The sequence below is a fragment of the Triticum aestivum genome, chromosome 6B (genome assembly GCF_018294505.1).
Source record: "Triticum aestivum cultivar Chinese Spring chromosome 6B, IWGSC CS RefSeq v2.1, whole genome shotgun sequence".
Taxonomy (NCBI): Eukaryota; Viridiplantae; Streptophyta; class Magnoliopsida; order Poales; family Poaceae; genus Triticum; species Triticum aestivum.
This window is the reverse complement of record NC_057810.1, coordinates 437578593-437596939: the sequence shown is the minus strand read 5'-3', so window position 1 is coordinate 437596939 and position 18347 is coordinate 437578593. Positions and strand designations below refer to the sequence as shown.

At 43.9% G+C, this 18347-nt stretch overlaps 1 protein-coding gene across 2 annotated transcripts; it reads right to left on the bottom strand.

Moving 5' to 3' along the window:
- Window positions 1-7846: 7846 nt before the first annotated feature.
- LOC123137366 (uncharacterized) lies at window positions 7847-17807 on the bottom strand. 2 transcript variants are annotated; one of them, XM_044557096.1, is made up of 2 exons: window positions 16543-17807; window positions 7847-8181 (listed from the first exon to the last, which is right to left on the bottom strand). In XM_044557096.1, exon 1 carries the CDS (start codon window positions 17722-17724, stop codon window positions 16543-16545), a length of 1182 nt encoding a protein of 393 aa, XP_044413031.1. In that variant the 5' UTR covers window positions 17725-17807; the 3' UTR covers window positions 7847-8181. The 2 variants fall into 2 exon arrangements, with proteins under 2 accessions (XP_044413031.1, XP_044413032.1); XM_044557097.1 differs by lacking the exon at window positions 7847-8181 and adding an exon at window positions 8242-8576 and having other exon boundaries at window positions 16543-17801.
- Window positions 17808-18347: the final 540 nt, after the last annotated feature.

Below are 18347 nucleotides of genomic sequence, written 5' to 3'. Positions count from 1 at the left end.
AACCTCCTATAAAAACTGGCGTGACCAAGGAAACTTATACCTTTTATGTCCTTGGGACATGGCATCTTTTCAATAGCATCAACTTTGGCTTTATCAACTTCAATACCTCTCTCAGATATCTTGTGCCCCAAGACAATGCCTTCATTAACCATAAAGTGACACTTTTCCCAATTCAAGACGAGACTAGTGTCTTCGCATCTCTGCAAAACTCGATCAAGGTTGCTCAAACAATCATCAAAAGAGGATCCATAGACTGAGAAGTCATCCATGAATACCTCACAAATCTTTTCACAAAAATCAGAGAATATAGCCATCATGCATCTTTGAAAGGTAGCAGGTGCATTACGTAAACCAAAAGGCATACGTCTATAAGCAAAAGTACCAAAAGGGCAAGTAAAAGTAGTTTTAGATTGATCCTTCGCTGAAACAGGTATCTGAGAGAAGCCAGAATAACCATCTAGAAAGCAGAAATGTGTGTGTTTGGATAGTCTTTCTAGCATTTGATCAATAAAAGGTAAAGGATAATGATCTTTCTTAGTAGCTTTATTTAACTTACGGAAATCAATTACGATCCTATAACCTATAATAATTCTTTGCAGGATCAATTCATCTTTATCGTTAGGAACAATGGTAATACCTCCCTTTTTAGGAACACAATGAACAGGGCTTACCCATTCACTATCAGCAACGGGATAAATAATACCTGCCTCAAGGAGCTTTAGTATCTCCTTTCTTACCACTTCCTTCATCTTGGGATTTAACCGTCTTTGAGGATCTCTAACTGGTTTGGCATTTTTCTCCACTGAAATTTTGTGTTGGCATAATGTGGGACTAATGCCCTTAAGATCATCCAGAGTATATCCAATAGTTGCTCGGTCCTTCTTCAGAGTTTTCAATAATATTTCTTCTTCTTTCTCTGAAAGGTTAGCACTAATAATAACAGGATATATTTCTTTTTCATCAAGATAAGCATACTTAAGATTATCAGGTAAGGGTTTAAGTTCAAACACGGGATCACCCTTGGGTGGAGGGGGATCCCCAAGAATTTCGACGGGAAGGTTATGTTTTAGCATAGGTTCATATTTAAGGAACACTTCATCTATTTCCTCCCTTTCCTTCATAAACATATCGTTTTCATGATCTAGCAAATATTGTTCTAACGGATCAGTTGGAGGGACAGCAATGGAAGCAAGACCAATAATTTCATCCTTACTAGGTGGTTCCCTATCACGAGGTTGTCTACTAAACTTAGCGAAATTAAACTCATGAGACATACCATCTATGCCAACAGTGACAATATTCTTTTCACAATTAATCTTAGCACTAGCCGTATTCAAGAAGGGTCCACCAAAAATAATGGGACAAAAATCATCTTGTGGGGAACCAAGAACAAGAAAATCAGCAGGGTATTTAACCTTCCCACACAAAACTTCAACATCTCTAACAATCCCAAAGGGTTTAATGGTATCCCTATTAGCAAGCTTAATAGTAACATCAATGTCTTCTAATTCAATGGGTGCAATGTCATGCATAATTTCTTGATATAAAGTATAAGGTATTGCACTAGCACTAGCACCCATATCACATAAACCATGATAACAATGATCTCCTATTTTAACAGAAATAACAGGCATGCCTACGACAGGTCTACGTGTCTTAGTATCAGGTCTAGCAATATTGGCAGTCTCGCCACAGAAAGAAATAACATGCCCATCTAAATCCTCATCCAAGAGATCTTTAACCATAGCAATACTAGGTTCAACATTAATTTGCTCAGGAGGTGTATAAGTCCTAGTATTACTCTTACAAACAACAGTCGAAGCTTTAGCATGATCTTTTATCCTAACAGGAAAAGGAGGTTTTTCAACATAAGCAGTAGGAACAATAGGATCACTATAGGTAATAGTCTTTTCTTCGACTATAATAGGTGCAACTACTTTCACTTCAACATGAGGATTATATTTAAACCACTTCTATTTAGGGAGATCAACGTGAGTAGCAAAAGATTCACAAAAAGAAGATACTATCTCAGAGTCAAGTCCATACTTGGAGCTAAATCCACGAAAAGCATCGGTATCCATAAAAGATTTAACACAATCAAACTTAGGTGTCATACCTGACTCCTTACCATCGTCGGAACCCCAATCTTCAGAGTTGCGTTTAATTCTTTCCAATAAGTCCCATTTGAAATCAATAGTCTTCAGCATATAGGAACCAGCACAGGAAGTATCGAGCAGGTTGCGATTATCAAGAGAAAGCCGAGCATAAAAATTCTGAATAATCATTTCCCGAGAGAGCTCATGATTGGGGCATGAATATAACATTGACTTAAGCCTCCCCCAAGCTTGAGCGATGCTTTCTCCTTCGCGAGGCCAGAAATTATATATGTAATTACGATCACGATGAACAAGATGCATAGGATAGAACTTCTGGTGAAATTCCAACTTCAATCGCTTATAATTCCAAGATCTCGTGTCATCACATAGCCTATACCATGTCAATGCATCTCCCTTCAAAGATAAAGGGAAGACCTTCCTTTTGACAACATCATCGGGAATACCTGCAAGCTTAAATAATCCACAGACTTCATCCACAAAGATAAGGTGTAAATCGGGATGCAATGTTCCGTCTCCTGCAAATGAATTAGCTAGCAGTTTCTCTATCATACCCGAAGGAATCTCAAAGTAAATATTTTCATAAAGTTCCGTAGGTTGAGGAGCAACTCTTTGCTCTTCTGGTCGGGGTGAATATACCCCAAACAAGCCCCTCAAAGGATTAGTTTCCATAGTGACAAGTAACAGAAAATTTTAGCACACTATATAAATGTTTCCTTACCAAGTTCCACTCACCAAAAGCGCTACAGTCCCCGGCAACGGCGCCAGAAAAGAGTCTTGATGACCCACAAGTGTAGAGGATCTATCGTAGTCTTTTCGATAAGTAAGAGTGTCAAACCCAACGAGGAGCAGAAGGAAATGATAAGTGGTTTTCAGTAAGGTTTTCTGTGCAAGCACTGAAATTGTAGGTGATAGATAGTTTTGTGATAAGATAAATAGTAACGAGTAACAAGTAAATAAAGTAAACAAAGTGCAGCAAGGTGGCCCAATCCTTTAAGTAGCAAAGGATAAGCCTGGAAAATTTCTAATAATAATAAAGGAGCTCCCGAGGACACATTGGGAATTATCGTCAAGCTAGTTTTCATCACGTTCATATGATTCGCGTTCGGTACTTTGATAATTTGATATGTGGGTGGACCGGTACTTGGGTACTGCCCTAACTTGGACAAGCATCCCACTTATGATTAACCCCTATTGCAAGCGTCCGCAACTACAAAAGAAGTATTAAGGTAAACCTAACCACAGCATTAAACATATGGATCCATATCAGCCCCTAACGAAGCAACGCATAAACTAGGGTTTAAGCTTCTGTCACTCTACCAATCCATCATCTACTTATTACTTCCCCATGCCTTCCTCTAGGCCCAAATAATAGTGAAGTGTCATGTAGTCAATGTTCACATAACACCACTAGAGGAAAAGACAACATACATCTCATCAAAATATCGAACGAATACCAAATTCGCATGACTACTAATAGCAAGACTTCACCCATGTCCTCAGGAACAAATGTAACTACTCACAAAGCATATTCATGTTCATAATCAGAAGAGTAATAATATGCATAAAGGATCTGAACATATGATCTTCCACCAAGTAAACCAATTAGCATCAACTACAAGGAGTAATCAACACTACTAGCAACCCACAGGTACCAATTTGTGGTTTGGATACAAGATTGGATACAAGAGATGAACTAGGGTTTTGAGAGGAGATGGTGCTGGTGAAGATGTTGATGGAGATTGACCCCCTCCCGATGAGAGGATCGTTGGTGATGACGTTGGTGATGATTTCCCCCTCCCGGAGGGAAGTGTCCCCGGCAGAACAGCTCCGCCGGAGCCCTAGATTTATTCCGCCAAGGTTCCGTCTCGTGGCGGTGGAGTTTCGTCCCGTAAGCTTGCCCACCATTTTTTCCAGGGTAAAAGTGATGATATAGCAGAAGATGGACACCAGAGGCCCACCGGGGAGCCCAGGAGATAGGGGCGCGCCCTATAGGGGGGGGGCCCTGTCTCCTGGACAGGGTGTGGGCCCCCTGGCGTATTTCTTTCGCCCAGAAATTCTTATTAATTCCAAAAGGTTGTTTCGTGGAGTTTCAGGACTTTTGGAGCTGTGCATAATAGGTTTCCAATGTTTGCTCCTTTTCCAGCCAGAATTCCAGCTGACGGCATTCCCCCTCTTCATGGTAAACCTTGTAAAATAAGAGAGAATAGCCATAAGTATTGAGATATAATGTGTAATAACAGCTCATAATGTAATAAATATTGATATAAAAGCATGATGCAAAATGGACGTATCAGCCATCCACTTGCCTCATGCTCCAGATCCGGACATCTTCGGGAAGCCTTTTGGGCGAAGAAGAGAAATTCTTGGGCACTAGGGCTCGGGCGGAAAGGAATGGATGAATAGGGAAGGGCGTGGGTGAAAGGGAAGACTCTCGTCCCCTTATAAAGGCAGCAAATATCATGTGCCTCCCCACTTGCCCGCTAAAATCGCTTATTCCCCAAATGCCACGATAGATGGCACGGTTGGGTTACCCACATCTATATTGATGAGGATCCCGTGATAAGGGGACACGATCTCTGCTTCGACAAGACGTGCCGCTAAAACCGCTCGCGATATGTGCGGTAGCCAGTTGTGAAAAATGGTTCGAATAATGACCAAACTGTGGCGTGATGTCATTCTACAAAAAGATGTCAGCAGATTAGATTTGTGGAATATTATACTCTCTACGGTGGAATGTGGGATTTGTTTTGCAGAGCGGGACACGATCCTTGTGTTCTAAACTTCTTATGGAGTATTCGGAGAAGGAACCCGCCTTGCAATGTCGAAGACAATATGCGCGCCAGACTCATCGAAGCCTGGTTCAGGGGCTACTGAGGGAGTCCTGGTTAAAGGGTCCTCGGACAGCCGGACTGTTGGACTATGAAGATACAAGATTCAAGACTTCGTCCCGTGTCCGGATGGGCTCTCCTTTGCGTGGAAGGCAAGCTTGGATATTCGGATGTGTAGATTTCCTTCTCTATAACCGACTTTGTGTAACCCTAGCCCCCTCCGGTGTCTATATAAACCGGAGGGTTTAGTCCGTAGGACAACAACAATCATAATCATAGGCTATCTTCTAGGGTTTAGCCTCTACGATCTCGTGGTAGATCAACTCTTGTAATACTCATATCATCAAGATCAATCAAGCAGGAAGTAGGGTATTACCTCCATCAAGAGGGCCCGAATCTGGGTAAAACATCGTGTCCCCTGCCTCCTTTTACCATTAGCCTTAGATGCACAGTTCGGGACCCCCTACCCGAGATCCGCCGGTTTTGACACCGACAACGGCCACTCCGGCGACAAAACAAGTGGATGGGGAGGTGCGTCGGCGTGGGGATGGTCTTCTGGTGGTGGTAAAGTGGAGGGAGGAGCTCGACGTTGAGCCAATTTAGGCCGAAGCCGAGGCGGGCATTGCGGTCATGGAGGAGGAGTGGGGGCTCTAGAGCTCGGGGAAGAGGCTCGGGAGGACCAGGGGAGCGAGGGAGGGGCGCTGGTGAGGTCGGGAGGCCTTGGGACGGGCTTAAATAGTTGCGACGCGGGAGGTCAGGGGGAAGCGGCTGGACATGGCGAAGCGCTCGGAACTGACGAACAAGGGAGGGGCCTGACAAACGACGCTCAGCTCGTGTCCATGGCGTGCCAGGGCGGTGGTCAGCATGTGAACCTTGGCATCCAGTGCTCCCTTGCGCCCAAATTGTTGTCTAGTAGAAAGTCCTTCCAAGTAATAGTCTCTGAGAGGTGATGTATCGACTAAATGCACTGTGAGATGATAGGAAGGATCAGCTGAGGTTTGCTGTAGGAAACTAGGACCAGTGGTTGTGTTCAAATGGGATGGCCACAAGGATATAAAAGATGTGGGAGGGGCTTAGGGTAGAAAGGACAACAATCCTGTGAAGTTTGGACGTAATTGGACTAATATTTTGTACAGTTGCTTTACAACCAACAAAAAGGTCCAGAAAATGAATATTCATGTGGCACTCACCTCAAGTGTTGCCTTGGGATGAAAATGGGCATGGCGTGATTATTTGGACATATGAAGATGTTGTAAAAATTGCATATCATTTGGAGTTGCCAAAATAGTACTTGCTTCACAAAGCATCCCTCTGGACAGAATCTTAGGAAAATTCTTGAGGGAAAATAGCTAAATGAAATGTGCCTAAATTTGGTATAGATGATTTATATGGATAGGAGAAGATCCTGGTAAATTTTCAGTAATAATGAAGCAATATAAAATATAGTTGCTTCACAACCTCAAAATCTGACAAGAAACCAAGATTTGATGCTGAGCTCACATAGAGTGATGACATGAGCCCAAATCTTGAGGAGAGTGATTATTTGATCATATGAATGACCTTGCAAAATTTCAACTCATTTGGATTACCCTAGCTAGTACTTCCTTCACAAAGGCTTCCCTCAGATAGGAACTTCGAAAATTTGCTGAGGAAGGTTCACTAGGCAAATTGACTTGAATTTTTTATGTGGCCATGATATCGACAAGAAAAGGTGTCCAAAAAGTTTGGAGGCAATCAAGCAAAGATAAATGACACTTCCTTCTCAAAAAGCCACTTAGGGCAGAATGAGAAAAGGAATATTTATGAATTATTTTTAATGAGGTCAAGGGAGGATTTTGACATATCTGTGCAAGATATGTCCCAGAGGTTTTATGATAATTATTTGGGAATTTTGGGAGTGACAAAAATATAGGTTGTTTCACAACCTAGGCAAAAAGGATCATTCCTTTAATAGAAAAAGGAATATTCCCAATAAAAAGAATATTGGGCACATTTCTAGTCTAAATCTTGCTTCCCTTGTCAGGAACTTTCCTCTTCTTGGACGAGCCGGCCCAACGATTATCCCTCATAAGCCGGACTTCTGTAAGTCGCCTTCTAGGCCTTGTCGCTCTCTTCGGCCCATCGACAAGGACATCGTTAAGCCGCCACTGTGAGCCAGCCCATCGAACTCCTGTCATGAGCCGTCATTTGTATCTTGGGGCTTGTCGCCTGTACAGCCTAATGGCCGGGTTATCATGAGCCGCCAAGTAGCGGCCGGCTTATACCTCCGGCCGGGTCATACAGTAGGGTATATCCCCAACATGACTGGATATCGCAATGGCCGGTTGCTAAATTTGAACTTCTTGGTTGAAAGTGTCGTTAAATTATGTGGTGACAAAATGAGAAATTTTGATTTACATTGATGCGAAGTTCGAGTTGAAATAGAGTTTATATGCACACCCGTATAAAAGAAATACAATTCCCGCAATAAAAATATAAAAGAAATACAAGAGTGAAAATTATCAGATTTTGAAACTCCACGTTTGCTCATTTCCTTTGCACCTTTAAAAAAGTTATAAGCGATGTAGAAGAGTTTTAAATGCCACAACTTTAGGGAATCTGCTAGAGTTGCTCTTGCTTCTCCCCAATCCTCTCCAGCTTTATGCAGCTTGTCCTTTATTGCAGGTGTTTCTTTCTAGCGAACTTGGAGATTTTACTCATAATATCAGTGTTGCCTGTTTAGCACATACGCCTTAGATTTGATCAAAAGCATCAGGATAAACTTTTCAAATTAAATCGTTAAAAAGGTTCACTTGAATTTAAGTAGTCATATTTGTTCCAACAAAATCATAAACAGCAATGCATTGTATATGTTATGAAATATAATGAAGTTTTAGTTAATTTCCCTTTTCTTTTACACAATTATCAGAATTTAGTCTATTACTCAAACAAGGAAACGGTATGTAGTTTTCACAAGCCAAGAGACATACATGGAATTGTTACAGATAGCATGGTGAAAACAAGGAAAAGGAAATTAGAAATAAACGACAAAAAACTCCTTTCTAAGTCTGAAGTTCCGTTAAGCGCTGTGTGCATATGAGATATTCAGCACAAATATATAATACACGATCAGAAAAGCCTGTTTGAAGCTCCCAAAGACACCAGAGGCTCCCAAGCTCAACACTGGAGACAGATTGAGAATCACAAACACACTTAAAGGATCTCCATATACGAACCTCCCAGGTCAGGCTTAGTACCTGCATAATCGTAACACAAGGAAGACCTACCATGTTTAGAACTGAACGGCTACAAATACACAAGTGACAGAAACAAGTAGCGACGAAATTTTGGCTACATAGACAATACACTGATGCTTTCAAAGAACAACAGTAACAACGCTTCCAAACAGCACCAATGATGCTTCCGAAGAGCACTACTTGATACACAAAATGGAACCAGAACACGCATAAGAGTAAGATAGCCATATTAAACCGTTGTTGCACAAACACAAAGAAACCCGATTCACTGAAATGTAAGTAAACACTGTCTTCTCAAATGTTTTGATTTTCCAATTCTCTAGGCACATTTCCTCTCATCCATCCAATTATACCACCATGGTCATGACATCAATGTCATTTTCTCAATGTACATCCTGGGAGGAGAATATGAATTAAGAAAAAGATAATAGAGCCCATAGGAGAACAAACGATTCTTTTTAAAATAGAGCTAATAAATACTCAGGGACTCCGAATCCTTTGCAGGAGCATCAGTAGGTTATATGCATAATCTACTTATAAGCTCAGGTCTCTTCAAGTGCAATTATACACAACCAAGAACTGGGGAATGCCCAAAACACAAAGTCAACAGCAGACTGCCATACAAGAAGGCCTCATCCAAGAAGGCCTCATCTTGCTTTCCAATCTCTGTGGTGCATAACATAGTATCAAAGTTGCACCTTGGTCATAGCGGAGCTCGTGGATGTGGTCGGCGAGCGGACACGAGTTCATGGCGGGGACGCAGTTCGGGGTCGGCCAGCGAGGCTTCAAGGACGGCGAGTGACTCCTATTTGCCGCTCAAAACGTAAGTGTGGTCCATGTGAGTGACTCCTCTTTGCCGCTCCCTGCGACGGGCCAGACCCATTGCCCGTTCCCCCTGTTTTTATTTGGTTTTTCTTGTTTCTTTTGGTTTAGGGTGGGTTTTCGGTTGTTTTTATTGTTCTCTGGTTTTTCCCTTTTTCTTTTTATTTATTTTCTTTGTATCTTATTTTTATTTTCATTTATAAATATGACTATGGTGTATATATGAACATTTTTCTAAATACACCATGACCATTTTAAAAATATATTTTACTGTTAGCTTATGTAATGTAATATAAATTCTTGACGTATGAACTTGTTTTAACAACATTTTCAACAAAATGTTTTTGAAATATATATTTTGACAAGCTGTGTGTTTGCCTGCCTATTGTAACTACTAACCGGGGGTTAAATAGACTCCTGCACATTGTTGCCTCGGTCCCCCTCGTCTCTCCCTTCTAGCGATCACGCCGGCGGCCAGGGTGTGGGGATTCTTCCACTTCGTAGTTCTTAGTTATTTCTGGTCCTAGTTTCCTAGTAGGTTTTGGTTCCTTAGTGGCATCAGCAAGATGGTGGCGATGATGGTGCATTGGAATAAGGTATCTCCATCCGCAGGTATCTCCATCCGCCTGACCTCGATGAAGTATGATCTAGTGAGGGTAAGTTCTACCAACCTGATAGTTCGCTACGAATTGTGGCAGTTGGTGCGTCGTTCAGGGGAATCAGTTGGCTGGCTTTTCATGTGGCGACTTTAACCTCTTATTTTATATTCGTTCTGCGGCAAGGTATGGTTTGTCCAACCCTCTAGATTGGTGGTGAACTGCAAGCATGAGTTGCTTGGGGTGATCCCCCACCTGATGTTCTTTTAGTGCTTTATAGATCTCGTTGCTAGTGGCAACTGGTTATTGCGGTCTTCAAAGACTTGTATTGTGATGATGTGTGTAGGTGTCCCATTCCCTTGCTGCCTTTGTAATCTTCAAGCTCCGGGGGGGCAAACAATCAACGGAATATGTTGGCCAGGAAGCCCTTCGGTGTAATTTTATTTTCCAGTGGACATATTGTGTCATATTGTCTTTTTCTTTGTACCGACTACTGTTTTCCTTGATGAATATCAAATATAAGACACTCTTTTGGGTGTCTTTGTTAAAAAAAATACCATGGCTAATTAGTAAAGCAGTGAGATTCAAAGCTGGAAATATATAAACCGAATAGTGGAGTAAAAAATTTACTCTGCCTCCTATCCGATGCCTAAATGTGCTCAGTCGCGATTGCAAGAGTAACATTTCTGACCTCTCACCTCCCCAAACCCCACTACCGCTTCGCCGGCGCACCTCCCAGCCACTGTTCGCCGCTCATGCCGCTACCTTGTAGTCTCCCTTGGACCTCGCCGCCCTTCTGCCCGAGTCTGAGCCCTTCACCGGAATCAAGGTGAAACACCGCCGCCATCGCCTTAACTGATTCGTCGGATTGCTCTCGAATCTTCTTTTTCGTTGGCAGCCGCCGCATCTGACCGTGCTTGCGCACCATTGCAGGTCATTCCGACGCCCGCTGGTTTGGCCTAAACGTCGTCGGCCGGCCGGTACACCACCGCCGCCTTGCAAGTGTTCGACGATTTGCCTAAGTGAGTTCTTTTTTGTTTCATTTTGTACAATCGAATTGAACTGAGCCGTTTGAATTGAATATGAAGAGGTTGAGGGAGAGGATCTTCGAGGACTCGTCGTCATCCAAAGAGGAAGAAGACAATGAAGACTTTGAAACTGTTCTTGGCATGATTTTCAATGATAATGTTCGGCGGCTGAGGAGAGGATCGTAGTTTGGCCGCATACAACTCAACCATGATAGAGCGGAGGGCCATGCCAAGATCATGAGAGATTACTTTGATTCAAGTCAAACCTATCCGGAGTACTTTGTTGACTCTTTCGGATGCACGCAAGTCTTCTCACCATTGCAAAAGCCGTTGAGAAGTATGATGATTTGAAGCTTAGAAGGAATGCATGCAGAGAGATAAGTGCAAGCCCTCTGATGAAGTGCATTGCGTCTATTCGAGTTTTGGCATATGGGTGTTCGCCCGATGCAATTGACGACTATGTTTGCATTGGTGAAGACACAATCTTGGAGGCCGTTAGAAGGTTCACTAAAGCAGTTATCGGTGTTTTTGGGCCGGAGTACTTGAGGGCACCCAACAAGGAAGATACCAAGAGGCTAATGGCTAAGTGTGAAGCAAGAGGATGGCCAGGGATGCTCAGATCACTGACTGTATGCACTGGACCTGGAAGAATTGTGATTTTTGGATATGGCATTCATTCTTTGATTTGCCTCGCTCTCACAATGACCTGAATGTGCCGTTGAGATCACCATTGTTTGCTAGGCTTATTTCAAGGGATTTAAAGAGATGATCTCCTTGCAACTATACAGTCAATGGGCACAACTACACGATGGGTTACTACCTTGCGAATGGCATCTATCCCCCATGGGCCACATTAATCAAAACAATTTCCGCGTTCAAAAGGTAACAAAAATATTCACTTTGCCCAACATCAAGAAGCAGCTAGGAAAGATGTGGAGAGAGCCTTCGGTATGCTTCAGAAGCGCCTTGCGGTTGTTCATGGCTCTGTCGAGTACTGGAGCTCCAAGGTTCTATGGCAAATCATAACTATTGCATCATTTTGCATAATATGATCATTGAAGATGAGAGAAATATGCTTGAGAACTTTTGATACATCACCAGCGGGCTCCTGTTGAGCCAGAGTACGATCCAAATTGGATCCAGGCATTCCTTGAAGCGCATAGTACGATCGAGAACCGACAAGTTCATAACCAGCTCCAACAAGATCTTGTTGAGCATCACTGGCAACTTCATATCACTTCCTAGTTGTGCTTTTACATGTTATTTGCTACATTTCAACCATCCGGTGTGTTTAAATTTAAATAATTCAGTTTGTAAACTTTGAATTCGGTTTGTAAACTATATTCATGATTTGCTTGAACCTTCATATTTATGTTTAGTTTCTATATGTGAGATATGTAGTTGCAATGTAAACTAGAATTGCATAAGCTGGAAAAAAATTATACTCCCTTATATTTAGGGGACCGGCTAGGTCCGAGCAAAAGTTAGTGGAGTAAAAATACTCCACAAAGCTTTACTCGGCCAGATAGTAATCTATTTTAAGGGGATCAACTAGCAACAACAACAACAAAGCCTTTAGTCCCAAGCAAGTTGGGGTAGGCTAGAGGTGAAACCCATAAGATCTCGCAACCAACTCATGGCTCTGGCACGTGGATAGCAAGCTTCCACGCACCCCTGTCCATAGCTAGCTCTTCAGCGATACTCCAATCCTTCAAGTCTCTCTTAACGGACTCCTCCCATGTCAAACTCGGTCTACCCCGCCCTCTCTTGACATTCTCCGCACGCGTTAGCCGTCCGCTATGCACTGGAGCTTCTGGAGGCCTGCGCTGAATATGCCCAAACCATCTCAGACGATGTTGGACAAGCTTCTCTTCAATTGGTGCTACCCCAACTCTATCTCGTATATCATCATTCCAGACTCGATCCTTCCTCGTGTGGCCACACATCCTCTCAACATACGCATCTCCGCCACACCTAACTGTTGAACATGTCGCCTTTTAGTCGGCCAACACTCAGCGCCATACAACATTGCGGGTCGAACCGCCGTCCTGTAGAACTTGCCTTTTAGCTTTTGTGGCACTCTCTTGTCACAGAGAATGCCAGAAGCTTGGCGCCACTTCATCCATCCGGCTTTGATCCGATGGTTCACATCTTCATCAATACCCCCATCCTCCTGCAGCATTGACCCCAAATACCGAAAGGTGCCCTTCTGAGGTACCACCTGACCATCAAGGCTAACCTCCTCCTCCTCACACCTAGTAGTACTGAAACCGCACATCATGTACTCGGTTTTAGTCCTACTAAGCCTAAACCCTTTCGATTCCAAGATTTGTCTCCATAACTCTAACTTCCTATTTACCCCCGCCCGACTATCGTCAACTAGCACCACATCAACTAGATTTGAAGCTAAATTGTAACAAGTGTATCTGATTGCTTGGTTGTAACAAAATTAAGGAGCATGTCATACAAATAACAAAATTAGCATGGTTCATCAAACAATTAATTTATCATAATGAACATGTTAGTCGCTTAAGCAGAGGGTTATTAAGGAGGGCGGAGGAAGGAGGTGATGCAAACAATATGTGGATGAAGGTGACGATTTGCATTCATAAGGTGGCTTCAAAGTAGTTTGGGGTGACCAGGAGAAGTAGAAGCAAAACTAAAGATACCTGGCAGTGGAACAATATGTCCAAAAGGCTAGTAGGGAGAAAAAAGACTGTTACATACACCTGCACTTGGATAAGAGTGCAGACAACATAAAGAAGTACAAGGTGGCAAAGAAAGCCGCAAAGCGAGCTTTTAGTGAATCAAGGAGTCGGGCGTATGATGACCTCTACTAGCACTTAAGACACGAAGGAAGGCGAAAGGGGCATCTACAAGATGATCAAAATCCAAGAGAGGAAGACATGAGATGTCAACCAAGTAAAATGCACCAAGGAGGAGCAGACCAACTCCTGGTGAAGGACAAGGACGATGAGATCAAGCATAGATGGCGGGAGTACTTCGGCAAATTGTTCAATGGAGAGGATGAGAGCTCTAACATTGAGTTGGACGACTCCTTTGAAGATACCAGCAAGTGCTTTGTGCGACAACAGAAGTCTTAAGGTCAAGGAGGCTTTAAAAAGGATGAAAAGAGGCAACACGATGGGCCCTGGTTGTATCGCCATTGAGGTGTGGAGAGGCCTCGGAGACAGCGATAGTATGGCTGAATAAGCTTTTGAATCTCATTTTTCAGGCAAACAAGATGCCAAAAGAATGGAGGTGGAGTATATCAGTACCAATCTTCAAAAACAAGGGGGATGTTAAAAGTTTGTACTAATTACCTTGGAATTAAGGTGATGAGCCATACAATGAAGCTACGGGAGTCATTGAGCACCACTTAAGAAGAATGACAAGCATGACCAAAAATCAGTTATGTTTCATGCCTGGGACGTCGACCATGGAAGCCATTTTCTTCGTATGACAACTTACGGAGAAATAAGGGATCAAAACAAGGACTCGCATATGGTGTTCGTTAACTTGGAGAAGATATCGCAGAATGTCATGTGTCATGTGTTGGGACTTGGAGAAACACAAAGTCCCAACAAAGCACATTACCCACATCAAGGTCGTGTACAACAATGTTGAGACAAGTTTTCAAACAAGTGATGGTGACACTAATGACTTCCCAGTTAAAATAGTACTGCACCAAGGGTCAGCTTTGAGCCCTTATCTTTATGCTTTGGTGATGGATGAGGTCACAAGAGATATAGAAGGAAAAAGCCCAAGGTGTATGCTCTTTGCGGATGATGATGTGGTGTTAGTCGATGATAGGCTTAGTAGGATTAAAACTAGGTATATGAGGTGCGGTTCCAGTACTACTAGGCACGAGGAGAAGGTTAGCCTTGATGGGCAACTGGTGCCTCAAAAGTACACCTTCTAATGTTAGGGGTCAATGTTGCAGAAGGATGGTGATATCGATGAAGATGTGAGCCATCGAAACAAAGTCGGATGGATGAAGTGGCACCAAGCTTCTAGCGTTCTTTGTGAAAGAGTGTCACACAAGCTAAAAGGCGGGTTCTATAGGACGGCCATTCAACCTGCAATGCTTTATGGAGCTGAGTGTTGGCCAACTAAAAGGTGACATGTTCAATAGTTAGGTGTAGCAGAGATGCGCATGTTGAGATGGATGTGTGGCCACACAAGAAAGGATCAGGTCCGGAATGACGATATACGTGATACTTTCGATATGAGAGGATGGCAAGTGTCCACAATGACTTAGCGACTAGAGTAAGGGTATCATCAATTGAAGAGAAGCTTGTGCAACACCGTCTGAGATGGTTTGGGTATATACAACGTAGGCCTCCAGAAGCTCCAATGCATAGCGGATGGTTAAAGCATTTTGATAATGTCAAGAGAACTCGGGGGTAGACCAAACAGACATGGGAGAGAAATACGTAAAAAGAGATCTGAAGGACTGGAATATCACCAAAAAACTAGCCATGGACAGAGATGCGTGGAAGTTAGCTATCCACGTGCCAGAACCATGAGTTGGTTTCGAGATCTTATGGGTTTCAGCTCTAGCCTACCCCAACTTGTTTGAGACTAAACGATTTGTTGTGGTTGTTATTGTTGTAAGCAGGTATGTCCTTAATAGTACATGAATTTTCCCTGTAATGACGAGCCAACTTGCAATAAATGAGCTGCTGCAATGATTAAGCCAACTACTTAAATAAAAGGGTAAGGAGAAGCAATTTGGAATATACCTAAACTAGTAGCTTTGTCGTCATCCAAATTCCTATATGTGAACGTAACCATCCAAACTACAGTGATGATACTTTGATGTATTTGAAAGCTTATCACATGTCACTATCTGGACACATTCATGGGTGAGCTCCTATTTCAAGCTATTCTTCCTATATGAGAATGCAACCATACAGACCAAATTACTGACTATTCGGAGCAACACTATGCCATTTCCTGAGTATAAGCAGCTAGTACTCTGACATAATTCGAAGAGAAGTGGTACAAAATAATGGTGGTTTGCAGTACCAGATTCCCTGGAGCGGGCTTCGAACCCTGATCTAGATTGATCGATCTAGATTGGGGTTCCACTTCCCTACAGATCGGTAAGAGTTTGGTCCTGATTTGCTGATCTCAAGAATCGAAATGGAATCACTATTTAGGCTGCAGGAGAGGACTAGGGCGAGAGCACTAGGAAGTAACGCATCTTCCAGCGACTGCAAGAGTGGGGCAAATGCGCAGCTGGCTGCCTATCGGAGAGCAGCTCATGGGCCTATTCGGTCTGGCCCAGCCCGCATGGATAAGTCTATTTCTAATTTTCATAGGGAACCGCACAAATCACGAATCTGGTAACCGGTGTTTGTAGCTCCATTTTAGCTAAAGACGGCGGATTTAGAAAATAAGGAAAAGGGTACATACAATGATTATTATTTTTACTAAATTGCACAAGGTGCGTTAACTTGGTGCCACTTTCGAGGCTATGGCCTTCCTGTGGCATTTTTATCAGTTTAATTGCCTTCAAAATACATGTCCAAAATCAATCCTTTCATGGACATCTAGATATGAGCTAAAAAACGAACAATTTGGGACCATTCATGAATCTTCAAAAAACTACCAGTGATGATGATAAACATTAGGATTTCTATCTAACAGCTAACTCCAGCATCCAGACCCAACTAACCAATGATGATAACATACTGTAGTTTGCTAATGTATTGTAAGAAGGGAATAATATTGTTAAACAAGATGACCAGAGTAATAAGTTAACAGAAAGTGTGACAAATTTATCATGACAATCCAGAATTATGTGCACTTGTTCTAATAAATTCACCAGAATCTACAGGTGCAAATAAAGTTGCAATCAGATGAGACTAATTTATCCATGAAGTCAGACAGATGCGAAAAGGGCTTACTCATATGTAGACCACACCAACCAGACATGGCGCATCTAGTGTCCGGATAAAATCGCGGATCTTGTAAACCTGCATCCACTGCTTGGAGACGACTAAGCATTTTCCCTCCGACTCCACAAAATCATCTGTTCTGTACGTCCTCACCCTGATGTGCGCCCGGTGATACGGGGGATACGGCGATTCGTCAACACTCCAACAGGTCACCAAGCAGAAGCCACTATCAATCCCCAGGGAAAGGAAATTGTGTGAGCGACCGACCAGCTCTTCATCTTCCAAGTTGGACACCACAGGAATCTCAACAACAGAGAGTGACCTAGTGCCGATATTAATCTTGTATCCAGTGATGGCCTTTGTGGTGCTTGATAAGCCGAGGAAGAGCCCACCTCCGTGCGGGATGGCACCATCGCTGAACGGCAGGTTGTTCTCGTCATCCACCGTCACCCACTTCTTCGAGCCCTTCGTGTCAAAAGCGTACGTGCCCACCCGTCCTGTCACAGAAACCAGTATGTGGGAGCCCACGGCGACGTATGACTCGACGGCAACCCTCGGTGGACATAAGTACTGCCGTGGGGTGAGCTCCCAGGGAAAGAAGGGCGGCCGCTGCAGGGAGCTCCACTTGCAGTTGGTTAGACAGCCGTCAACTTCCTGTGCCTGGGAGAGATCGAGGACCTCGAACCAGGGCAAGTAATCGAGCGGTCCCTTCACTGAGGGGCTTCGGGAAAGGGCGTAGATCTTCTGGTCGATGGGTAGCAGGATCGGGTGGCTCTTGATCGACTTAGGTTCCGGCCCCCGGATCACCAACTGCTTCTCGGTGTCGAAAATGATGGTCCCCGGGCCGTAGTAGTTCTCGGTTGAGCTGCCGCCGACGCCGACGATCCACCGGCGGTCCTTCAATCTCAAAGGGACGAAAGACATGTTGTGTTTGCATTTGAGGCGGGCGAGGCGGCGCGGGATGCTCACCGGGGTGTCGCCGCCGCCGTCGGTGTAGGGTTCCACCTTGAACACGGAGAAGGCAGGGCTCACGCTCCCATGACCTACCACCAGGTAGGGCGAGGTCTCCTCATCGCTACCGCTGCCACCGCCCAGCCTCTGCTTCTTGTTCGGCCGCATGGTCTCCAGCGAATCACTGCCTCTATCGGTGATTCCATCTGCCCTCCTCTGCTCCTTGTTCTTGCGCTTCATCTCTATGCCCCGCCGCCGCTTGGGACGGGATCCTTGATAAAGCTAGGGTTTGGGGGTTCTCTTTTGGGAGCAATATGCAATGGACAAGAGGGGTTTTCTTTCTTCTTCTTTTTACCGAAAGAAAGGGGGGACAACTAATGTGGGCTTGTGATAGAAAAATAGAAAAATAGAAAAATGGATCTGGACCATCACATGCGAGATTGATGGCCCAGATTGGAGTGGAGCAATTTGTGCGCACAATTAGTAAAAAGGACCCTCCCCGCAAGCTAATTTGGTCCCGTTGTCCTCGTCGTTCCAAGTCCAAATCACCTACGCAACGCAACACACGAAATCTCTCCAACAACAGCGGCGGCGGCTGCGGCCCAAATCCTTTCTCCAAACTGCGCGAGTATGCAGGGTGGAGTTGTTGTACCATCTCTCCGATGGCTCTTGGTTGTTGTGTCGCTGCAGGCGATGTTTGAGGCAGATCAGATCGGAGTTTGTCTGATCTGAATCTCCGACAGCGGATGGTTGGTTGCCTTCTCTCTCTCTCTCAAGCTCCAGGATCAGCTCGTGTATCCCCCTCCCCTCGTCGACGGCAACGCCAGCTACTTGGCTCCTCCCCGACCGGTTATGTGACGTCG

Bases quoted from the DNA above. Each gene is read 5' to 3' on its own strand.
- LOC123137366 (XM_044557096.1), bottom strand. From the start codon at position 17,724: ATGAAGCGCAAGAACAAGGAGCAGAGGAGGGCAGATGGAATCACCGAT.